Source organism: Peromyscus maniculatus, chromosome 6 (genome assembly GCF_049852395.1).
Source record: "Peromyscus maniculatus bairdii isolate BWxNUB_F1_BW_parent chromosome 6, HU_Pman_BW_mat_3.1, whole genome shotgun sequence".
In the NCBI taxonomy this organism is placed as follows: Eukaryota; Metazoa; Chordata; class Mammalia; order Rodentia; family Cricetidae; genus Peromyscus; species Peromyscus maniculatus.
In genome coordinates, this window is record NC_134857.1 from 2,113,113 (window position 1) to 2,139,273 (window position 26,161).

Sequence of the window (26,161 nt, forward strand, 5' to 3'; positions counted from 1 at the left end):
ATTCTTTTAAATTATTTTTAGTATGCCTACACATGTACTAGTGTTTTTCACAAATGTACATTAGACATACATGTATATTATGTAACATTTATACCTTATAAGCATAAAGGGTTACATACATACACATGATTAAATAAAGTGTAATTATAAAAATGAGCATCTGTGTACTCACCAGCAGAAAAGAACAATATAGAAGGGCTCTGAAACCTCTGAAACCTTTTTCCTGGAACTATTTTTATTAAGTACATTTATGCATTTAAATTTTTTACACATACTATCTACAAAAACATATGGTAACTGTGAAACAGGAGCACATACACATTAACAAACTAGTAAACGAGAAAAAGAAACAACCAACCATGAACTGAAGCCATTATTGTGACTTTATTACAATAGTTACAAACAATATTTTTGTGGTATACAATCATCACAATTACTCAAATTATATACAAATAGATATTTATACAAGTCTACATAAAAAAAATAAATGACCCCCCAATCACATTATCAACAAGATTTTTTTCTAAAAGTTATGGCCAATAACAAAAAAATTCACAGTTACTCTGCAAATATTTTAAATGCAGAATCATATTGCACATAAAACAATCATAAATTTTATGTGTATATTTTAATGTAATTTTCCACAAAATTTATATTTTCATGCAATACTTTATTGTATACAGAATGGTAGAACTAGAATAAACAGATTAACTTACAAACTGTTACAATAATGGCCACAAAATTAGAAATATTTTAAAGTAATATTTAAAGTTATGCTGAAAAAAAAATCCAGTGTAATAAAACTTAACGGACACAATCAGGTTTTTCACAGATCAAGCTACTATTCTAGTGTTCTTCTTTGTCTTTTCCTTTCTTTTCCTTTTCATCTTGCAGTGCAGTGCCAAGTTTTTTGATGAGAACGGACAACACCTTGTCCAGTGGGTCCATCACTCCTCTCTGAAGCCATTTGGGAATAGTGGTCCTGGCATGGTGAAAGCCCAATTTTTGAAGAATATAATCAACACCTACTGGATCAATCTTTCTTCCAGTCCAAGAAATTAATCTAAAATAGTAATTAGAAATGGTCATTGTTAAGGCATATGATGCAATTGCATAGTCCTGAGGGTAGGTCCATGAACATTATTGCATTCCCTTTAATATATAGTCTGGGTAAATACTTCAGCAGATATATTTGAATACTTGGATCTAAAAGCCTCAGATCCACTGTAATAGTTTTCTGAAAATAACTTATTGGTGATGATAAGTCTTTGACATACTACATACAGCAATAATATTGATGGAATTCCAGTGTACTAAATTTATTTCAGGCCTGTTACATGGTCATTTAAAATTACATATTTAAAAGGACAACTGGTTAAAAGATTTCATAAGCATGTGGTTGTAATAAGAGAAAAGTTAAAATTTGCTGAGTGATATGTGCTCAACATGTTTGAAAAAAGAACCATTTTCTCCTTGATCTTGACATTTCCTTTCATGAGGAGGACAGGCTACTGGTGACTCACTTCTTGGACTTTCAGTCTATACTGAAGATTTATCTGACTGGTAAAGTTAATAGAAGAACTGAGTGGTATATTAAGTACTTCCTGAATTTTTTTTGGGTGGTGGGGGGGAGGCTACTCATATTGGTCTGTCCCTTCCTCATTTCAAGGGCTTGAAAAAGGTTATTCCCAGGCCTACAGCTAGGTGAGTACACAGGTAGGTAGTACCATTTTTTCAAAAGTTTCATGAGGAAACTATAGAAGGAAAAGAAGGAAGGTCTTTTAGACTTGACTACTGAATTGCTCTGTGGTAAAGCCAAGCTTGGAGCCAGATCTGGTAACAATATTCTTTAGTATTCTATACTATTCATCCTTTAGTCATGAGTTTGTTGAAAACAGATTATAGTAACTTTATATTCACTTGAAATTTCATTCATAGTCAATTTAAATACACTCTGAAGACATTTAGTTCCATTATAATTTAGATTTACAAATCTAAAATGTATCTTCCAAATATTTTACTGCATTTGTACCCTGAAAAATACTTATGTTGGCCCAAGTAATAGCAATGTTAAGATTTCTCATAACAAAATGTTCTGTTGATTTAGTTAAGGCAAATTTTATTGAATATACATTACTAACAAGCCATATCTGTACAAGATAAAATTTTGTTGTTTTGGAGTTATGTTGTGATACAAATATGTCTGAATAATCACTTAATTTAAATATATTATCTTGCAGAATATTGGGCTAGAGTCCATTTTTGGATACCATCCAAAGATTTGGAAAGTTTTGAATAACAAAGCAGATGAGAAACAACAGAAAGAATGTTAATCACCAACAATATACAAAGCAGGTACCACTAATTATAACAACCACTATAATGACTATTAGAAAATATATTTGAAGATTTGGTATGAAAAGTAGTTGATATGTCATGACTGGAAAAATGTGACCATTTTTAATTTAAAAAAATGAAAAGAAACTATTATCTGATAGCATTAAGTTCAGCATTGTAGGCATAGTTTTATATCGTTTAATGTGCAAAAAGAAGACACAGTGACACTGTGGAACTGTCATAACATATATCCTGTAGGAAACTCTGATGGCTCCTTATTAATGATGTATGATTACTGTACTGGCTGGTTTTGTGTGTCAACTTGACACAAGCTAGAGTCATCAGCTGAGGAAATGTCTTGAGATCCAGCTGTAAAGTATTTTCTCATTTAGTGAACAAATTGGGGAGGGCCCAGCCCATAGTAGGTGGTGCCATTCCTGGGCTCCTGGTCCTGGGTTCTATTTGCAGGCTGAGCAAGGTACAGGGAGCAAGCCAGTAAACAGCTCCCCTCCATGGCCTCTGCATCCGCTCCTGCTCCAAGATCCTGCCCTATTGGAGTTCTTGTCCTGACTTCCTTCAGTGATGAACAGTGATGAATAATATGAAAGTGTTAACCAAATAACCACTTTCCTCCCCAACTTGCTTTTTGGTTATGGTATTTTGCTGCAGTAAGAGAAACCCTAACTAAGACAACTAATGGGTCTTGTTACTGTGGCTATCTAAACTTAAAAGCAAGGTCCTCGACAGAAGGTGAAGAAAGACAACAGCATAAGGAGTTACTCTCATCTAGCGATTGATCAAGAAATGACAACACTGGCAGATCATGGCAGCTGAGCTGCTCTCAATGTATTTGCTTCACCTAGGGAACCTTACAAAAGCAAAATGAAGTGCAGAATAGCAGCCAAAGATGAAAAATTACCTGTGACTGACTGTAAATTTACTCTAGGTAACCACAATTAATCTACATAAGATACTCATAACTTTCCTCACAGTATCTATTGTAATTTGACTATGAAATGTTCCTCATAGGCTCATGTGTTTCAACACTCAGTCCCCAGATGGTGGCACTGTTTAGGGAGACTATGAAACCTTTAGGAATGAAGCTGGGATGTAGGGGGCTATGGGTAGGCTTGAGTTTTACAGTTCTGCTCTATTTCCTATTTGTTCTTTGCTTCCTGACTATGGATGCCTCATGCCCTTCTCAGGCCTTCCCTTTCCTACTTAAGTTACTGCTTGTTGGGTACGGTCATAGTAATGGGAAAAATGACTAATACATAAAATTAGTACTGAGAATGGGGCTGCTGCTGTGATAATCTTAACCATGTGGTTCTTGAGCCTTTTACTAGAGGAAGTGGAAGAGTTTGGAACTTTGGGTTGAAAAAGTCCTTCAACGCTACAAGCAGAGTTTAATGGGCGAAGTGTAGAATTCAATGGAAAAAGAAAAAGTGGACAGTGAAGGTCTAGCTCATGAGGGGGAAAAGGATTGGTAGGAACTGGGCTGGAGGCTATTCTTCCTACATTCTTACCAAGAATTTGGCTGCATTCTGTTTATGTTCTGAGAACTTGAGTGGGACTGAAAAGTAACAGACTGATATGTTTGATGGAGGAAATATTATAGCAGAATAGTATTCAGGCTACTCTTACCAGGTCTATTGTAAGAGTAAGCAACAAATGGAGAAGATAAGAGAAATCATCAGTTAGATAGAGAAAGAATAAGTTTAAAATTGTACTATGACTAGTGTTATGAAAATGGCTGTAAAGAGATTAACACTATTGTGGTCTGCAATGGAGTAATTGGAAAGGCACCCTGGCAAGACCTCACCCATCAGAAGTTCCATCTTGTGAAAATGCAAATTCATTCATAAGGAGAGAGCTCCAACTGAGAATGTTGCCAAAGGGGTTCCCTAGTAGGAGAACAATTGCCTAGGATGTTTCTCCATGGGCCAGTATATAGAGCCTGATTCCTGTCCAAAGCGGTAGGCTACATTTTCAGCTTGCAGCAGAACCTGGCAGTACTGTCTACATGGTACTGGTTTTATAGGTAAGCATGATACAAGGATAGGGGGATCATAGAGGTTTGTGCCAAGGTTCCTGAGGCTACTGAAGCCTCAGACAACATGTAGCAGTATCAGAGGCTCTGCCTAGAAGCACCAAGAACTTACTGCATGAAGCTGTGAAAGTGGAGTACAAGTAGAGGAGGAAAACCTGGATAATGGAGATGCCAGGATCATGGGATGTCTCCTGAGCAAAGCTGTAGGCATGGAGAACTGGCCCAAGAGAGAGGGTACATGTGTTGCAGGAGGCCGAGCTGAAAGAGTAGAGCCACTAAAGACCTTTGGAGACCTGATTTCTGCCCTGCTGGGTTTCAGTACTGTTTTGGCCCAATCTTTCCTTGTTATGTCCTCATCCCTCCATATGTAATGGGGAAGATTTACTCTGTGTCATTGTATAATGGAAGTATCAACAGTGGTTCACAGTTAAGAGACTGCCTTAAATCTCAAGAGATTTTGGACTATTAAACAGGGTTGGGAGTATGAAAACTTTTGAAGGTGAATGTCTCCATGGGTGGCACTGCTGAAGGTTGTGGAGCCTTTAGAAAGTGTGGGTCACTAGGGGCAGGCTTTGAGGTGTTATAGACTGGACCCACTTCCTGTCACTTCTCTAGTTCTGATTGTGATACACTATTACCAGCTGTCTCATGTTGTGCCATCAGGATGGACTGTATCCCTCTTAAACTATAAGCCAAAATAAACCTTCCCTTCAGCCTCTTGTCAAGCATTTGGTCACAGCAATGGGAATAACAACTAGTGCAATAACTCTGGACATGCTGAGGTGTGCACACCCACTTCTTACCTAAGAGTAGGCTCCAGATGCCATGTGTTACACATAAAGTCTCTCCAGTCCACAGTGGTGTAAGTGATGCTGTCTTCTCTATCTCTGTCAGAGGAATTATCATCATGCATAATAATTGAACTTTTTTGTCCTGGTCGAGTAGATAGAATTCGAGGTGGAAAAATGGCTACAATGAAAAAAAAATATAAAACCAGATCTTATAACTTTTAAACCATCTTAAGAATCACCATTGGCACTATCATTTTATCTATTACCATGCCAAGCCTCATTTAATTACACTTATTAAAAGGTATCTTAAAATAAGCCAAGAGAAAATACCAATTTTTAGTATTTCTGAGAAAAGCAAGGTTGCCACTGTGGTAGACTGTAGAGAGCACATATGTGACAGCAGGTGTAGGGCATTGTAATCAACAGAGGTGGCACTAATCAATGACTAGCAGCTAGGTATGCTGGTCACATCTGTAACCACAGCTGACTAGAAGACTGAGAAGACTACCAGTTTTAAGCCAGCCTAAAATTTAGTGAGACTCTGACTCAAAACAGAAAATTTAAAAAGGTCCAGGGGTTATTAATTCCATGGTAAAATACTTTCTTAGCATGCATTGAGTCTAAACTTCAGCATGAAAAAAAAAAAAAAGGTTGTAACTTGATGACTTAATTGGACTGTTATTTATATACCATAAAATTCATTTAAAGTACACACTTTAAACAGTGCTTTTTGTATGTTAATGGTTGTATAGTTATGAAAAGTGTCAATAAATAGCATTTTGTATAAAAATCTTTTCTTCATGGTGCTCAATTATGCCTTATAAAAGACAAGTCTTTTTAAAGTTGGCTACCGTAAATACATGTATGACCACATCTGTGACACACATAGCTTTTTATGTGATCTTATTGAATAAATACAGTGGTTCTCTTGAAGTACAGGTTTCAAGACACAAAGCAGATTGAAACAATTGAAGATGATGTTCAATGTGCAGTTCTTATTGCAACTTGATTTAGGTAATGAGCGAGGCAGTACCACACTGTCAGAACACAGATCCCTGCAAGTTCTGCTGTACTTGCTGGGCTTTTATTATTGGTGGTAGTTACATTGCTATAATATATCTTCATGTCCTAGAAATTATTAATTTTACTATAGTTTACACAGATCCCTGCAAGTTCTGCTGTACTTGCTGGGCTTTTACTATTGGTGGTAGTTACATTGCTATAATGTATCTTCATGTTCTAGAAATTATTGATTTTACTCTTGTCTTATATGATGGTAAAAACTTTCTCAGAGATGTTTATGTTTATTCTGGCCTAAATTTGTAATAATGAGCTATACTTACGTAGCTATTATACTATCTTTATAACTAAATCTTCACAGACAACAAAACTTTGTCTTTTCCCATTCAAATGTCTTACAACTGTTTATGCAGTACTGGGGTTTGAGTCTAAGCCTACCTACCGGATGCTATACAAGTGCCTTACCACTAAGACATGTATCTCTAATCCCTTTAATTTTTTTTTCCCTATGAGAGACTCTCACTAAGTTACCTGGGTTGGCCTAGGTAACTTGAAATCCTCTTAAGTCATTGGGATTATAATCCTATGCTGCACACCTGACTATAACAGTTTAAATTAAGAGATTTTTGCTTTAGAGGTAGACTAGTTTGAGGCAGACTATGACCAAGACAGTATTTCATAAAATGTCAAATGTCTTATATAACATTTGAGAGAAATAAGTACAGGCTTTCACACATGGGCAAGCTGGAAATGAAGCTTGAATGTTGGTTTGCACCGAGCAGGGCAACTAGTGGCTACTACACTTCAGTGCTATGTTCATGCTTTGGGTAGGCACAACACATAGTGCTTTCTAGGGTAAGGTGTGAAATATGCAGGAGTTTGAAACTGAGGCTTGATTATTCTTCCCACCACCACTATAGATTTTACCCTCGCTCAATTTTTGGCACATTTCTGATGAACAGTAATGAAGAGTACTCCAATCTAGGTTATGTCAACTTAGTACTCTTTTAACATAGTCTTTTTGATAATCTTTTAGTTTTGATGTATCTGAGAGGTAAATTTAACATTTTTCTTCATGAAAAAACAAAATAGTATTATAGCGTGCTCTGAACAAGTTATCTTTTTCAAGCTACATTTAGTAAGAACCACATGTAGAATTGGGCCAGGCAGTGTAGCCCTGTAATCCCAGAGCAATGTGGGAGGTGGAGGCAGGAGGATCAAAAGTTCAAGGCCTGGTTTGGATGTGAGTGAGCTCAAGGTCAGCTTGGGCAACTTAAGGAGAGCCTGCTTCAACACTACACCAGCAACAACAAAAGGTAAAAAGTAGGTGTGTGTACATAGCTCAGTGGTGTCTGCTACCCACACGAGGCCCTAGGTGTCAGCACTGGGAAAAACAAACACATCTGATATTTAATCCACCATAACTTCATATTTCATAAATACAGAACAGCTGTGCAATAAATACTGAATGGAATAAGTGATCATGCTTGGGAGGATATTCTTTACCATTTCAAAGACCCTCACTTCATCACTAGCTATAGAGGACTACAATACATTGAACCAATTCCAAATAGATTATTAGGGTCACTGTATGTTTCTTAATGAGTCAATATTTATGTGCCAGTAAAGAAACAAATATTATCTAGATCATGAAATCAAACCTGGGCCACTAAAATCTAAGTAATTTATTTATAAAACTAAAATGTTCTCTGCACAGATTTATCTCCTTACTAAATTTAGTTTCTCCAACTGTATGCTATGCATAAAACAATGCAACTTTATTAGGTAGCTATTTCTTCAGTCATTTTACTTAAATTGTAGTATTTCCTCTATTCCCCACTTTGTAAAAATCATCTATAAGGCTTAACTGAAGACTTTCTTATTTTTAGAACCTTCTAAGAAAACATTTATTTTTTATTTTTATTTATGTGTATGTATGGTGTGTGTGTGTGTGTGTGTGTGTGTGTGTGTGTGTGTGTGTGTGTACACACGTGTACTGGCAGGGGCCAGAAGAGGGTGTTTGATGTCCTGGAGCAGGAACTATATGTTGTTGTAAGCCACCTGACTTGGGTGCTAGGATCTAAACACAGGCCTTCTGGAAGACAAGCAAGAACACTTAAGCACTGAGCCATTTTTCCAGTCTCTATTAAAAACAAAACAAAGAAACAACAACAATAACAAAAAACAAAACAAAACAAAAAAACAACCCCAAACTCTTATAAAGCAAGAAACACCTTATGATTAAAAAGAGTATCATTGTAGGCTAGTCAGATGGCTCAGCAGGTAAAGGTGCCTGCCACCAAGGCTGATGACCTGAATCTGATTTTCACCAACACCACAGTGGAAGGACAGAACTGACTCCTGTAAGCTGTCCTCTGACCTCTATATGTATGTCATGATGTACCCCTGCCCCAAATCAAAATAAATGAATGTAAAAAAAAAAAAATAAGAGTGCCATGTATCCAGCAGATACTCAGGAAATCTGTCATTTAGTCTTAGCAATGTTATTTCTTAACACTTGCAGCCCACAGAGGAAAAAGACATGCTCCATTCATTCTGTCACTAGGCCACAAAAACACGCTCCATGATAATCCATTGATACCTGCCTTTCCTGTAAATTGAAAAGAAGAAAATAAAAATATGCAACACACCCTTTTCTTTCTCTTTCAGATATGCTGACACAAGATCATGAAGAAACATGATGAGCTCCGCATCCATAGTCACACAAATGTGGTCAGTAAACTCTGTCACCACACTGCATTCCACCTTGGGTTTCAAGTTGGCATCTGCAATGATGAAGTTCTTTTATAGTAAAAAATTTCAGAACAAGGCCTCTTCCCATTAATAAAGATTTACATAGATCCATGTATATGCAACTATAAAGAAATCAGCAACTGCTATATGCACATGATTTACAGACTATCCTTAGATAATCTATTTGTAAAGGAATCTTAAAAGATCTTATTAATAAAAAACCCAGATATTGGGGTGACAGCTGAGAGATCAGAGAGACAGAACAAGCCACAGCCAATCTCACCTCGCCAACTCCTCAGCCAATCCTGTTTCCTCAGACTGGAAGCCTCTGAGTCCTCACCTGAAAGGATCTCAGCTGCACTGCTGCTAAAAAGTCTAAAAGCTTAAAAGCCTCTAGTTTCTGATCCTCATGCCTTATATACCTTTCTGCTTCCTGCCATCAGTTCCTGGGATTAAAGGCTTGTGTCTTTCCCAAGCAAGACATGAGATCTCAAGTCCTGGGATTAAGGGTGTGTGCCACCACTGCCTGGCTCTGTTTCCAGTGTGGCCTTAAACTCAGAGATCCAGACAGATATCTGCCTCCTTAGTGATAGGATTAAAGGTGTGTGTGCCACCACTGTCTGGCCTCTATGTCTAATCTAGTGGCTGTTCTGTTCTCTGACCCCATATAAGTTTTATATTGGGGGATACAGTATATTGCCACATCTATTAAAAATTCCTATAATATGTCATTGTTCCTTTTAATTAAGTCCAATTATTATTCCCAGTACTTGGAAGAAAAGGCACAAATAGGCTAAATAATTTACCAGAGGCCATGAATATCTGGTAAGAAAATAAAATTGACTTATATCATCAGTTTTATTAATTAATATACCAAAATAACCTGTGGTAAGAAAGCAGTAATCTGAAATTTCTTTAGAATTTTCTTAGTACTGTTAAGACTAGAGATTCTTTCGCCACATACCTTGTAATGAAGGCTCCTGTGGTTCTTGAACATGAATTGATTTAAATTCAAGCTGCATCCTTGGTAATGCAAAGATAGTCTCTGTTTCATGGTTGTAGCTAGAACCTCCCCTGAATCCACTCAACAAACTAGAATTCTTCACAGTAGTACTGTTCTCCATGTTATTAGCATCAACATTACGAAGTAAGTTTAGCTCTACACATATAAAACAGTAAAGGTTAAGTTAAATCAAAAGGCACTGTCAACATACTGCATTTAAACAATGTAGAATGATCCCTCGAGCCTATGGACAAAACAAAACAACCACCAAAAAACCCAAAAACCTAAAGAACAAAAACAAAAGCAAAACATATGTTTTTTAAAGTGATAAACTATATTTAGATCCAGGCAAATAATTGTGGCCTGCGAGTAATGGATTTAGCTAAGCTGTACAAAGTATGGCTTTATATAATATATTAAAATAATAAATTATATATTAATATAATATATTAAACTTATCACTTTACAAGTTGGAAATAATCATATTCTTAAAAAGAAATGTGCACATATACTTAACTGTTATCAAAGCCACAATCTGCAATGTGAAGTTTGGATAAACACAATACTTACTAGTTTTGGTTTCTCCAGTTTTTTTTTTTTTTTTTTTTTTTTTTTTTTTTTTTTTTTTTTAAAGATTTATTTATTATGTATACAATATGCCTGTATGCCAGAAGAGGGCACCAGATCTCATTATTGATGGCTGTGAGCCACCATGTGGTTGCTGGGAATTGAACTCAGGACCTCTAGAAGAACAGCCAGTGGTCTTAACCTCTGAGCCATCTCTCCAGCCCGGTTTCTCCAGTTTTAATGCGACTATCACCCTCAATTTTAATCATGTCTGAAGTTGGATTTTATTAAACCCAATGGTATACACAGACTGAACACTTAATATTGTCCTGACCCTTGAAATTATGTAGAAGTCCTTATTTTTCAGAACATATGACTACGTTATTTGTGAAGATTATTGCTGTAGACATACAAACAGCTACCTGTAACATTCTAGCTAAAAGAGAATCTTTCCAACAACAACAAAAAACTATTCCAAATGTATAATAGTAAAAATAGGTCATAAGTCTTCTAATTTTCTCTCATCCTCTTTTATTCTTTTTTTGTTTTTTGAGACAGGGTTTCTCTGTGTAGCCCTGGCTGTCCTGGAACTAGCTCTGTAGACCACGTTGTGTAGCATGAATCCTAATTGGTCTTAATAATAAAATCCAGGGCCAGATACCGGGGTAAATGCTCAATGATTAGAGAAGCAGAACTACAAAGACTTCTAGTCTCTACCTAATCCTCAGCCTGAAAGGGCACAGAGTTCCTGTCTCCTCCTGCCTTATATTCCTCTCTCCACCTAGCTATATCACTTCCTGGCTCCACCTCCCTAGTGCTGGGATTAAAGGCGTGAGATCCCAAGAGGTGGGATCAAAGGTGTGTGCCATCACTGCCTGGCTCTGTTTCTCTTTTAGACTGGATCAATCTTGTGCATCCCAGAGTGGCCTTGAACTCACAGAGATCCATCTGCCTCTGCCTTCCTGCTGGTATTAAAGGTGTGCACCACCACTGAGCCCTCTTTTATTCTTTTTTTTTTTTTTTTTTGGTTTTTTTTTTTTGGTTTTTTCGAGACAGGGTTTCTCTGTGTAGCTTTGCGCCTTTCCTGGAGCTCACTTGGTAGCCCAGGCTGGCCTCGAACTCACAGAGATCCGCCTGGCTCTGCCTCCCGAGTGCTGGGATTAAAGGCGTGCGCCACCACGCCCGGCTCCCTCTTTTATTCTTAACATATTTTTACTCATCCATGTGTCTGCCTATTTTTTGGAAGCTACTCTAAAATCACATGGTACAACTAATCTTTTTTCATTTAGAAAGGTCATTTTTAAGTAAAACATTAAAATCCTAACATGCCTTAATTTATTCAGTTTTCCAAACACCAGATGATTGATAAAAGCCATGTTGTACACACAAACCCAAGAAATCAAAGAATCACCTGGCAGATTACCATAGAACTGGTCTAGTAGATGAAAAATTCATCCAAAGCATTCTCTTTAAAATTATGACTTGACAGGAATAATATTACTGAAATTTTATCCCAGGTAAGCAGAAAGTTACATGTTTGGCATTCTGTTAGCCATATAAATTTCTCAAATTCCCAATTTTTAGAATAACTATAAAACATTTTCCCAATAATTCCTAAAATATTCCCCAAATATTCTGAAATATAACAAATTTAATTTGTTTGTTTAAAACCAATTTATTTAGGATGGTTTCAGTTATATCTAATTTAAGCCTAAAAAATGCTGTACTATCAGGCTGGTGATTCTTGTATTAAATAATCACTTCATGTATCAACAGAAATAAAATGAAAACTGTATCAAGACATGACAAATTGACCTCTACTTATATTCTAAACAGCTGACAGAGTTCAAAATAGAAAAACAAAATAAGTTCAACAAAAGCTAAATATTTAACCTTCATTCCTTGTGGCAGTGACATAGTTGAACCATTCTTTTACACTTGCTACTCCATGAGGTGGGTTTTCGTGGCGACGCCTTGTTATCTTGGTTATTGTTGCCATGGGACTTTCCAGAGCACCACATGGTTTGGTAACCATGGTATTATGACCCAGATGAAAATCCAGTGTTTGAACAATGTATGTAGAATGATCACTAGAGCCTAAAGCACAAGAAAAATATGTTTCTAAAAGTGATAAATTATATTTATATTTAAAAAAATAACCATGGCTTTAGCAAAGCTATACACAGATAGGGTAAGAAGGCTAAATAAATGAGAAAGCCCACAAATAGTTATTTTAGTTAATTGGATTTATCCCAGTGAGATGAAGGACATCAACCATTTTGTTAAGAAACCACTGAGTGGGTCAGGCAGTGGTGCACACTTGCAATACCAGCACTCAGGAAGCAGAGACAGGGGGGGATTATGACTTACAAGACAACCCGGGCTAAAGAGTAAGGCATTATCAAAAAGCCAAACAAAACGAAATACTGAATAGGAAACTGCTCAAAGGAACTGGTCTTTGTAAATATTTTCATTAGTTCTTTGAGGATTTTGTACATGTTTTGGTGTCTTTTTTTAAAAAACCATGTAGACCAAATTGTGCTGCCCAAATATTTTTGGAGGTGTGGCCTTCCAGGGTTTTATCACTGTAGCAATTCGGGTTACAACTGCCCTCAAGTTTTATGACGCACTCTTGTTTGACAGAGAATCTCCTCAAACAGCTACTGTCTTCATGCTTTTACAAGGAATATTTCTACATATCATACTAAGGCCAGTCACAGAGGCACTAAATTTAACAGGGAGTAAGACAGAGAGTTGAGAAGTATGTTTAGATATTTCTTTAACAAGTCCAGACTTTATAGATGCTGATTCATTGGCAATGAATTCACCCCCTGATGTTAGGTACAGTGTAAGAGATAATCTCTCCGACAAAAACTCTCAAGAGGCGGAGGAGATGGTCCAGGGGATAAAGGCACTTGCTATCAAGCCTGACAAACTGATTTTAACCCCAAAGACCCAGCTCCTCAAGCTGTTCTCTGACTTTCACATGTGTGCTACAGCACAAATGTGTCTCTCTCAAAATAAATAACTGTAAACAAACAAAAGCACAAAGGAGTCAGAGAGATGGCTCAGAGTGTAAAGCATTTGCTGTGCAAGTATGAGGTCCTGAGCTTGAATCCCCAGATCCAGTGTAAAGCTGGATACAGTAAAGTTTGTCACTAATCCCAAGGGCTCCAAAAGTGAGATGGGAGGTGGACACAGGAGAATCCCTGTTAGTCTGAGTCAGCTAGCCTAGTCTTAAACAGGGTGGAGGGTGAGGACTGATACCCAGGGTTGTCCTCTTACTTCCACAAGCACACTGTGCATGAGCATGCCTTTACTCATACACATCATATAAAAACACATACACCATACACACAGACACATACACACCCTCAAAAATTAATTTACAAAAGATCTAAGAAAGAAAAATTATATAAGTCATTTACGATCATGCCAGAAGATAGCAAGTAATGAAAGCTGGAAATGTGTCAGTTTACCATCTTCCCAGATTTTCTGAGCTTCAGTCCAAAAGGCGATATTTGGTTCTTCTAAATGAAAAAGGGCCCAGGATTTTGAACGGAAATTTGGACCATGAAAACAAGCCAGGGTCATGTGATTTCCATGTAAGCTCATGGATCCTCCAAACTGCATCCCATCTTCTGGTAATGGAATCTGAAATAAGGATATATGGCATCCAGATACCACCTTCAACACCCCAGGCCAATGTCGATGGTGCGCCGCATCAAGCACTACAAGAGAACCAAGAAACATTTGTCATAAATTGTCTCAAGCATCTGAGTAGGGCAGAGGTGGGTACTTTCTACAGTGACTCAGAAAATGAGTGGAAATAATGGGAGATGTTAAGCAATTGCTAAATATACAGTGGGGAAGAGGGTAAGGATGGACAGAGCTTGGGAAGGTATTAGCTTTTTTTTTTTTTTTTTGGTTTTTCGAGATAGGGTTTCTCTGTGTAGCTTTGTGCCTTTCCTGGAGCTCACTTTGTAGACCAAGCTGGCCTTGAACTCAGAGATCCGCCTGCTTCTGCCTTCTGAGTGCTGAGATTAAAGGCATGTGCCAACACCGCCCAGCAGGTATTAGCTTTCTATTGTTCACAACTCGTACAATGTCTATAATGCTGACTGACTTACAAAGAGCTCATATGGCATTTTACACAATTTCTACACAACAATAACAAGCAATTATCAATCAGGCTTAACAACTCTTCATAGATAAACAACAGGAATGAGAAGAATATTTTCCTCTCCTATGTGCTTTCTAGTAAAGTGAGGTCAGAGGTCCAGCACCAGCAGCACACTAGGAGCTTGTTCGAACTCTGTTTTCTTAAGTCCCACTATCTGCTGTATCAGATTTGCTTTTGGAAGGAATTTGCTTGGCATGTACAAGCCCGAGTTCATTCCTTAGCACTGTCAAAATATAGATTTCCAGGTTATAGATGCACATTAATATTTGAGAAGTACTAGTTGATCACAGAATTCAGAGTTTCCCCCCCACTCATTACAGTAATGTCCTTTTTGGCTGTTTACCATTCTTATCTCTGCACTACCAAGGATCATGCTTTGTGTTTAACTGGCACATTTTCTTTAAAACAATTCTCGAAATCAGGTGACTGCTTCTCTTGACAAGGACTTTTCAAAAGAAAGTAAACCATATACGTTGTACAGAACTCCAATTTGCACATGCTTGCAAACAATACTGTTTAAAAGGAATATAAAGGCCTAGAGAAATAAGAAATAATACTACAAAGAAGTCACTGAAAAGAGGAGGATGTCCTGCAGACAGTTGGCCATGTCTGTTTAATGAGTGCAGTCATAAAAAAGAAAATATGCCAAACTAAAGGGGAGAAAAGATAGGTAACAAGCAGATTTAAGCTTTGAACATGGTTTGGACAAGTTACTTGATATTTATGGGTCAGCCATGAAGTCTGAATATGCCCTGGAAGCCAGAGGAGATAACTAATTGGCAAAATAGAAAGCTGGAGTGTAGGAAAGGGTAGGCGACACTTTGGCTGAAGTGCAAATATGTAGAAAAATATCCATATATAAGCTCTAAGCTGTTTCATAGTGATGATTTTAAGGAAGGAATATTTATATTTTCTAGTTTCCTTTCAATGTACACACATTATTTCTGTGATTAAAAAAGTTAATTAAGGAGTTAGGCTAGGCATAGTAGTGCATGTCTTCAATCCCAACACTTGGGAGGCTGATGCAGCTGAATTTGAGTTTGAAGCCAGCCTGGTCTACACTCTTAGTTGCAGGTCAGCTATGGCTATGTAGAGAGACCTTATCTAATAAACAAAAAAATCTAAACCATAAATAAAAAAACCAATTAAGAGTTTTCATCATTTTGCCTACTATTCATCACATTTACCACTGTCACCCTAGTTAAGGGATTTTCACAATGTCCTCCTTGTGTCCATTCCTAACTGCCTATATAGTCTGTTCTGTACACAGCTAGCCATGGTGATGTTTTGAAACTTGAAAAGGAGTATTTTAAGACAAGGCAAACCAAATAATACCAAATCTCTTAAAGACTCTACAATACTTACTCATCATGTTAAAAACTCTATTTATGACCTGTATCCAAATTAATGTCCAATATTTTTCTTACTGATAATTCTGCTCTGGTCATCAGTTATTTTAATGATTCTCATTTCCCCCAAGCCCCAAGCCGCCATGAGAACATGCCGGGCAAGGGCACTACACTGAATTACACCCCCAGACCACTGTGACCATTTCTTTTGAGAAAGGGTCTTACATTAAGTTGTCCAAGCTGGACTTGAACTTGTTCTGTAGCTTAGGCAGGCCTTGAACTTGTGATCTCTTGCTTCAATTTCCCAAGTAGCTGAGATTAGAGAACTGTGCTACTAGGTCCAGCAATGATTCTCAAATAAGCCGACTTTGTGAGGAACAATAGGGGTCTCACATCTCCATGGCCCTCTGCCTAGAACTTTCCCCACATCTTATCTCAGTTCTTTCAACCACTAACTCATTTCTACCAACATGTCACTTCAGAAAAGACTTCCCAATCATCTTTGCTGAAATAGCCATTCTTCCACCTTAGCCTTCTTCATATCCTCCCCTTGCTTTGTTTTTAAATAATCTTATCTACCTAAAATCATGTCATTTATGCATTTAATTATAGTCTACCCCTCCTATTTGAACATAAGGTTCATGAGGTAGGGATGGTCATTATGTTGCAATTCTTGTATCTAGAGAAGTACCAAAGCATATGGTTGTTGCTTAATAAATACAAACTAACTTCTGAATTACTAAGTGAACGATAATAACCTGTCTAGTATCAAAGTTAACAGACAGACTCAGTTATTCTGACTCCTCAGCTCATACTACGAATCAGAATACAACACTGTCACATAGCAGGCATGCTGCAGGCGAACTGTGGTGGAGTGGTCAAAAGTAATACCTTCCCAAAGGGTAGCCGATGCCATTACCTGGAGCATAGTCAGTGCTGAGTGGATGGCATGGAGAGCCCACAGGGCATTTTCTAAGTGTGGCATATAAATGTGTTACTTAAGAATATACATACAGGGAAGATAAAGAATACATCAATATTGAATTCTAATTCTTACATTGTTCTTGTGAATTTTTCTCCAGGTTGTTAGTCATTGTCTTGGGTGGAAGATAAGGAACAGGTCCCCAGGTTGACAGAGCTCGTTTGCTGGTATCAAACTGTTGTGTGAAAAATTCCTGGAGCTTCATTCCTATTTTTATCAGGTCTGGTGTGGTTGATCTTGATATCATTACTTGGAAAATATCCCACTTCAAATCTCCATGCACAAATATCTCACTAGAGTATGAAACAGAATCTGTATCATAAATTTCACAGAAGACAATAAATAATACAAGAATAATTATCTTCCCTGCCCAGCTTTTCATTTGTATTAGTTGTATAATATAAAATTAATCTGTAGAAAAAAAAAATGAACTATCCCTCCCATCCTGAACTAAAAAATGTGAAAGGTAGTCATATAAAGTTTTCAGAAGGGGGCATCCTAATAAATACCTTTTATCAGTCATGCTTGAATCCAGGGTGTTATATAAGTTTACTTTCCACTCATCCTGAAGCTTAAGATCAGCATTGCTGAAGATACCCATGAGGATACTTGAGCCCATGTAATCAACCCGAGATTCAGTAGAACCCATGGTAATCTGTATTTTGTGGCTGGGTTGCTGATTTGGATGTTCAGAAATATGAGCTAAATAAAAACAATAATTACTTTCCATAGAAATTCATAGAAAAATTTACCAAATTCAACTTTCTAAAACTTTTAGTTTTTTCCAATATAATGTTTGAGGATATGTTAGTGTAAAATGTCAACATACCAACCATCTCCAAAGCATTAACATCGATGGTCCCACCAACTACTCCTCCTTTGGAATCTAACTGTGACCTTCCCAGACCGACAGACATGCTAATCTCTCGATCACGGTTACTTCCTACAGAAAGCCGGCCTTGGCTTTTCAAACCACTAGTTGTCCAACTAAAAAGAAGGAAAAGATTGTTATATAAGTGGTTGGTTGTCATAAATTAAAAACAGTAGCTAAATCAGATTATTAAGTAGAAGATCTAATTTGACAATGAACTATTTCTTCCTTGTTCTGAGTCTGGACCTCACAGTGTTGTTGAAGCTGATCCTGAATACTGAAACTCAAGATTCTCTAATCTAAGAGTGCTGGGATGAGTGGAGTACATCCACCATACCCAGCTCAACACAGAACTTAACTAAGAACTATGTGGTTGATGTTTGAATATTAAAACTAATGAAGCTTTCTACCTAGAAAATTATCCTATTTCCTTATAATTTTCCTTTTGGGAATGTGTTTTATGTTGTTTGCACTACAGTATCCTTACAATTAAGCCATTTTCAGGTTAAAAAGTTTATAACTTTTTATCCATTATATTCACTGTCTCAAAGATTTCTACATTTAAAAGGGTTTGAACTGCTTTATAACATTATAAGAAAATTTAAATTTTATTAAATATATTTTCTTTGTATCTAAATAGCTTACGTTGTATTTCCCATGACATTACTCATATTCATTTGAACGTTTAGTTGTTTCAAGTTGATAGCGAATACAACAAGTGTCTCCCACGGAGTCCCTTGCTGACTTGCTGCTTTGTTTGATTTGTTAACAGGAGTTGATGTTTTTGAAATTGAATCTGAAGGTAGAAAAAAAATTAAATGTGCACTTATTCACACAAAGCAAAGCTTATTACAAAGCAAAACCCACTGTTTTCCATAATCCACAAGGTGAACAGAGCTTCTTGTACCAGACCAAATGTTTAATATTTGCCATATGGCTACTAAAACAGGTGAGATGAGGGAATTTTGATATGTATGGGATATAGCTGTACAGTTATTTCATCACCTAAGATTTTCTTTATAAAAGAGAAAACTCAGAAGTGTTTCAGTCAACTAGAAGACTCAAAGGTAGGGACAATTCTGAAATGCGGCATTGGCTGGGTACCTGGCACTTATCTAATGGACTCAGTGCACAAATGAAGTACTGACTTTGTTCATTACATTTTATTCTCTGTTGTGTGAAGAACTATATCCTTCATTTTGATACATTCAGACACAAGCACAAAGATAAGTGTAGCTAGAGTTTTCCTGCCTAGCCCACGGTCAGGACAAATCTCTCACCTGCCAGTTCCGCAGCATCTCAGACCCAACCGAGTAAACACACAGAGACTTATATTGTGTACAAACTGTATGACCATGGCAGGCTTCTTGTTATCAAGTTCTTCTATCTTAAATTAACCCATTTCTATAAATCTATACTTTGCCATATGGCTCGTGGCTTACCAGTACCTTACATCTCACTTGTCATGGTGGTGGCTGGCAGCATCTCTCTGCCTCAGCCTTCCACTTCCCAGAATTCTCTTCTCTGCTTGTCCCACCTATACTTCCTGCCTGGCTACTGGCCAATCAGTGTTTTATTTATTAACCAATCAGCGCAACACATTTGACATACAGAACATCCCATAGCAGATAACACCAGTACTCATGAGTTGAAAACACATTGACTAAATAAATGGACAATTGAATCAATATAAAGATTCATTTCTTCAATATCAGACCTTCTTTTGTTACATTCACAACATTACTGGAATGTTTTTAAAAGCATCCGTCCTTACAGAGTACAGTGACAATATGGCAACTCCTCAATTCCTATGGCTCTGTGAAGTTAACAGATATCCATAGAACTCTTCCACATGCAGTACTTTGAAGTGTTTGGTATTTGCTGTTTTTGTGTTGTTGCTTTCTTTTCCCAGTGATTAAGATTTTTTATCTTAGGAATCCTAGAGGGCTGTTGGTAACAAAAAAAGCAGTGTTACCTCTTCGAGGAACTGAAGAGTCTGACACACTCCTTGATCTTATGGAAGCTGGGGACTTGAGGCTCTGTGCTGCTGTCCCCGGTGACATGGTACTGTTGGTCATGTGCTCATTGAACACGTTAGGTGACTGAGGCATATGAGTGAAAGAGGCTGACTGACTTGGCTGATCCCAGGTCCTGCAGTAGGCTTTCCTTGATGACTCAGGAGAAAGGTGCTGGCTCACCCCTTCAATAGAATCAGGAGTCCCTGGACCAGATGCTGGTACAACAGTAGAAAATAAAACAAAATAAAAGTCACAGGTAAGACCATTAACTGATAAAAGTCCTTTGACCCAGACACCATTTCTAACTATTGTGTATTCCTTCTACTTCTGTATTTTGCAACTGTATGGCAGTAAACAATTTGCAAAGAACAATCCTGTACTTTATTAAATTCTGGCAGAAACTGAATGAGAAGGGCAAAACAGGTATTTTGGTCCCATTACAGGTGGAAAAATAGACCCACTCAAGAGATGTTTTTACATTTTTCTACTGTATCAGGTCAACTGTATTCTTCACTTCCACAACCTCTTCAGCTCAACATAACTTCTAAGATCAAGAAAGAGATAAAGGCAACATGGTAGTATGTCTCCAATATTTTCGTTTTCCCATGCATAACTATGATTAACTTGGATAGTTAAATGTATACTTGCACTTGCAATTTTATGAAGATTAGAGTAAATTATTACAGAATAAAATGTTAGTTAGGAGGTAATCTTCAAGAGGGTAAGGCATTTATTTGTTTGGAATGCCTAGTGCTTGCCATGAGAGGGACTCATTAGACATTCTTAGAACAAATTAATGAATTACATGGTATATGGTATAGCTTACAAAGTAAGTCAAAATTTGTGTTATCAATCATGGATCTCGTTTACTTTAACCCAAATTAAAAGAAATCTAATTATGATAACAGGCTTACTTGGCAAATTTACAGTTTGGTCTCCAAGGAACAGGCGCCTTGCAATACTTCTCCTATACCAGGCTCTTGGAAATGCTAGGATTTCACTGAGTCGGCGCATATCATACTTGAATGAAGCAGACCCTATATCACAAACAGCTGATACAGAAATAAAGTTTGTTAGAGCTCACAACAAACATCCAGAACTTTTAACACTTTACATGGTAGTTATCAGACAGATAGTTATTATACTTACTGTTCTAACCCATAAAATACCAAGATACATTGTATCTAACAAGTGATTTTATGTCTTCAAATTACACAAACAGTACATTGCAAGATCATTAGCTCTGTGTCCTTTTCTTGGGGAGGTGGCAAGATAGGGCTCTGCCACAGTTACCAGAGAGGTTCTAGAGATTAACTATATGGCAAGCTTTCAGTTTAACACAGTGCTCCTCTCAAATATGGAAAATAAATCAACGGTATGTGCTACAATATGAACTTGCACAAAAAGAACTGCAAACCCAAAACCAAGTACTGCAAAGGAATACTTATTTCTCTCTTTATTCCAGGGTAAAAACTTTCACATGAAAAGCACCCTGATGGCCACATTCAGGGGTTCTGTTCTGGCGTCATTCCCCTTCTGCATCTTTTCTCTTCTGTTCCTCTTCCACAGCTTCTTTAGATTGACATGTCGGTGACTTCTAGTGCAAGTGCCTGAGCCCATACTCCCAGACTTGGCGGCTAGCTGACCCACTGATAGGTCTATAACCATCTCATTTTAGTTTGGTTTATAGTTATCTAAGTTAATGGTATAAACAACCCCCCCCACCATCAAATCATCTAAGCTCAAAGCCACCTTAAAAACAGAGGCCATTGTTTAATTCTTTACAATAACAAGAATATTTTAATTGAAAATTATAAAATAGAATACCAGATATATTGATTAATGTAGTGTCCATTTTGCTTGTAGACTTGCTTACAGACTGACTTTCAAAAAATGAGGCACCCCCTGAGCGCCTTATCCGAGACAAGCTCACTTTTACAAACTCAAGGTTTATACTTAATGAGTCTTTTCGACCAGTGACTGAAGTAGGTTCTTCGTCTACATTCCCTAAGAATAAAACCAAAATAAGAAAAATGTTCATATGTATGCATATGCACAAAGAGATGTGTGCGTATGCAGACAACTAGTTGATGAAAATTATCCAGCATACAGTAACATGTCACCAATCAAAAGAGGTTAAATTAGGGAAAATTTAAACAGAATAATCTAATGAGCATTTGCATTCTTCATAGCAGTTTAGGTAGGTTGAAGCCTGTATAGAGAAGTGGCAATTTTAACAAGCTTACTCCAACAACAAAAGCTAGAATTTACTTGCATAAATGTAAGAAATATTCATTTATGAGGCCTGAGCTTTAAAATGCAGATTTCATTTTACTAAATGATAGCTTATTATCAAGCATAACCTACATACTTTAAAATTTTACTTTTTATGGACTAAAATTTTATGCAAAGTAATTTGATAATATATTTAAATATGTATTATAAGAAAACTTTTGTATCTTTAGCTATTATGCTATATATATCATTTAATAAGCATTCTTAAGTTTTAAATCCTTATAAAATCAGTTTATCTGACTATCTTGTTTTGTATTTTTACTTATAGGGATAAAATAGGTATTATCAAAAGGGAAAAACACAAGCTTTTATGTTGGTTTATACCAATTATTTAAGGTAACATAGTCTAAGAATAGAAAGCTTTAAAAAACATAACAAAAGGCAGAAACAAGTAAATATACCTAGTCCTCCGGATCCGGATGTGAGACCAGAAACAGTGGACTTCTGCTTCCCTGCACCATAGGGGTGAAACACATACAGGGAAAAGTCAGACATGCATGCAGTGAAGCTCAGGCCAGATGAGCTGCTGCTGGAGCCAGTCAGATCTGACTGACTGCTGCTGTGTCGACTTCGGCCAAGCGGGCTGCCTAATCCTGATGAGCCTGTAAATAGGAGATACCCCAACATCATTAGTCACAAAATCCTGATGAGTCTATAAATAGGAGACATCTCAACATCATCAGTCACAAGTAAGTCTACAAGCACTACCATGCTCTCAAAAGCCAAACATGAGGCTATTTGGGTAAGATTTTGTATTCAAGATAAACACACACACACACACACACACACACACACACACACACACACACACACACACACACACACACACACACACACACACAAAAGGACCCAAGTGATTCCTTCCAAATCTGAAGGCTAAGTTCCCTTCAACAGCTTTTATGCTTCTTTTGAAACTGGAGTTTAGGATTTCATTCATATTTTGCTTTAATAAGTTCAACCTTCTAGCATTTTAGAACAAATAATTCTTTTCAGAAAGAAGGATTTTCAGATTGGCAGGTTGTTTGCACAGTGTTCGTGGCTTCCCCATAAGTTTCCAGCTAAAGTCTCTCAGTTGTGAAATCCCAATACTGGAAGGCAACTGCTGCCCTTGGTTAAGAACCGCTATTTTAATGACATTTCAATTCTACTGTTAATTCCCACTTAAACTAGATAATATTGCTATTGTTTATATTTATATTTCTATATGAATTATGGGCACAGAACTTTTAGTGAGGAAGGAGTGTTACCTCATTAAGAAATCCTCAATTGTAATTTACAATAAAACCTTTCATGAAACAAATGAGGTAGAGAGCAAAATTTACTATTTAAAAATACAAGTGCTACTTGGTAAAATTTTTATAAGAACACATCTTTATAAAAGCATATCTCTTATTTGCCATTTGCAAACCCCATTGTTCCCAAAGTGTAAACTCCAACATGATACAAAACATTCAAAAGCACATGGATGTGTAGATTATAAGTATTCTTATCATAGTGCTTCTAGTAGCACTCAAGCTGCAACAACAATGCTATCTAACTACCAGTGAGCTACAAATATATATCAAAGGGGATTCATATTCTACTAATACATGAAATATACTTACAACTTAGGTCTACTACAGGTTTTTTCCTACAAATGTCACAATTCTCTAATATTCTGCTTTCCTAAATCTATTTCAAATACAGATGAATAACTGCTAAAATTTATTTAAAAATAGTACTTGGATTTGTATCAGGTGACTTAGTGTTTCTATACCTGGTATTCCAGCTTTGCTAGCAGAGGTTTTTGTTCCACTCTGAGGAGCATTACCACCAGGGGATAAGGTCTCTGCAGGGTATGTAGTCCCCAAAGTGTCCAGTTCTCCTCGGTTTGAAGAAAACACCAAGTCCAGAGATGGTAGCTTCAGCATGCATTCTACTCTTGATACTGGCAAGCAACTAAATTTGATTTGTGAAGGCTAAAGAATAGGAAGCAGGAGAAAAAAAGATTTCTAGGAGCTGCATGGTTAAAACAATTTCATATTGGACACTAAAAGTTATATGTAATTTCCATTTTAACATACATATACCAAATGTATTACGTTTAATCATCTGACATTTAAAAGCAATTAAATTTAATGCCACAACTTATAAAAGCAGAAGGATGGCATATAAACCAAAATATATTAACAGAATGGTACAATCTTTATGAATCTAAATATTCTAGGCATTCTAAGAATCTAAATATTCTAGGGCTCATTCTAAGCCCAGGTCTCAGGGGGTGTGGGGAAGAAAGATTACTGCAAGTTCAAGGCCAATCTAGAATACATGCCAGCCTGGGCTACGGAGTTAAGATCTTATATAAAGCAATCTAAGTATTTGAAGATTCACTGACATTTGGATAATTCAGAACCTTAAACATATTTATGCCTACACTATTTTTGCAAATCTTTTAAAGGAAGCAATCTCATATTAAAAAATTGAAAACACGCTGGACGGCAGTGGCACACACCTTTAATCCCAGCACTGGGAGGCAGAGGCAGGCGGATCTCTGTGAGTTTGAGACCGGCCTGGTCTACAGAGCGAGCTCCAGGACAGGCATCAAAGCTACACCGAGAAACCCTGTCTCAAAAAAAAAAAAAAAAGAACCCAAAAAAAACACCCAATAAATAAATAAATAATAAAATAAATATTGAAAACATTGTTGTGTTAGTAACAAAGGTTTACAAACCTTCAAGTACTTAGTATATTTTCATCAGACCTTTAATAAAACTCCAGAGTGTCAGAGTGGAGATCTTTTGGCCAAATAGTTACTGTAGGAAATCCTTGCAACAGACAACACCAGCACTTTTCTTTTTCTTACAGATTGATTTTAAAATTTTAACTGAATGGTAAACTGAACTTGAAGTTTGGATACAAGCATCTTTCTAATCCTCTTTAACACATGGATTGAATCAAAGGATATATTGATAAGATTGCATTAAAGAATAAAATATTTTAAACTACATTAACTGTTACACAAATTCCATAAAAGGTCCTGTTGTGTCTTAATTATACTGTAGATCTGTTCAGAAAGAAGTGTAATGGTGAGAGCTAAGAGTACCACACTAATACAGAGATGAAATGCTTTCAAAAGGTTTAAACTTACATATTTTAATCTTGTTTATTAGAAAATTGAGAATCAAAAATGGAAAATCCTAATCTATGAAACTGCTCAGAATAGTAAGTATATACATGCAGTTTTACATACACTTCTTGGGATTTAGCAAACTTTTAAGACATTGTAGACATATCAAACATTTGTGAAACTGTGACTCAGAAAAATTTGAAAGGAAATAATGTTGAAATTTCAAGTAGAATATTTTCTTTTTGAAGAAATGACACACATCACCTGAACTCGAACATAAACCACAACATCTACAGGGAAGGAAGAGTAGGCAGACGTTGAAGATGACACTAGGGATGTTGTTGATTCTTCCATAGGATCTGGGATTTCAAAATGCCCCATATCTTCATCTTGTGAGCTGACTGCTGTTAAAATATTTAGTTTCAAGTTTTAGATCACATCAAGGGCAAACCATTGGAAGATCCCTATCTCTAACTAGTATTGACAAAGACATATCAACACCAGAAATTGCTTTGAAGTCTGTCTGTTTACATATCCCTGCCTACTCAAATCTTATGTTCATTTCCCAAAATTAAATTCTCCCATATCACACACTATACACAGAAAACAGCATTTATGTCTTGCCTACAAAGAGAATCCATTGCAAGAAACACATGAACATAGGACCCACAATCATTAATGTTGTCACTATCTAGCTGTTTCCTTGAAAGAAAAAATCATAAATCTTCACCACAGCTTGGCTTCTCCACTTGCAAATGAGAATGAGAGGACCTCTCTGGCTCTTCTCCAATTCTATAACTTGTTTTATAATGGAATATATAACAATGTATAATAG

At 36.8% G+C, this 26,161-nt stretch overlaps 1 protein-coding gene across 20 annotated transcripts in view; it reads right to left on the reverse strand.

Moving 5' to 3' along the window:
- Window positions 1–365: 365 nt before the first annotated feature.
- Bltp1 (bridge-like lipid transfer protein family member 1) overlaps window positions 366–26,161 on the reverse strand; it is a 180,106-nt gene continuing 154,310 nt past the window's right edge. For all 20 annotated transcript variants that reach the window (XM_076573799.1, XM_076573817.1, XM_076573812.1 and 17 more), the window contains 16 exons: window positions 25,591–25,730; window positions 23,977–24,178; window positions 22,622–22,822; window positions 21,753–21,932; window positions 20,840–20,977; window positions 19,883–20,140; window positions 18,553–18,703; window positions 17,866–18,023; window positions 17,546–17,738; window positions 17,112–17,329; window positions 14,002–14,253; window positions 12,416–12,619; window positions 9,917–10,111; window positions 8,850–8,984; window positions 5,191–5,356; window positions 366–1,063 (listed from right to left, as the gene is read on the reverse strand). In XM_076573799.1, coding sequence (XP_076429914.1) covers window positions 847–1,063; window positions 5,191–5,356; window positions 8,850–8,984; window positions 9,917–10,111; window positions 12,416–12,619; window positions 14,002–14,253; window positions 17,112–17,329; window positions 17,546–17,738; window positions 17,866–18,023; window positions 18,553–18,703; window positions 19,883–20,140; window positions 20,840–20,977; window positions 21,753–21,932; window positions 22,622–22,822; window positions 23,977–24,178; window positions 25,591–25,730 — 3,008 coding nt within the window. In that variant the 3' untranslated portion in view covers window positions 366–846. The remainder of the gene's footprint in view (window positions 1,064–5,190; window positions 5,357–8,849; window positions 8,985–9,916; window positions 10,112–12,415; window positions 12,620–14,001; window positions 14,254–17,111; window positions 17,330–17,545; window positions 17,739–17,865; window positions 18,024–18,552; window positions 18,704–19,882; window positions 20,141–20,839; window positions 20,978–21,752; window positions 21,933–22,621; window positions 22,823–23,976; window positions 24,179–25,590; window positions 25,731–26,161) is intronic.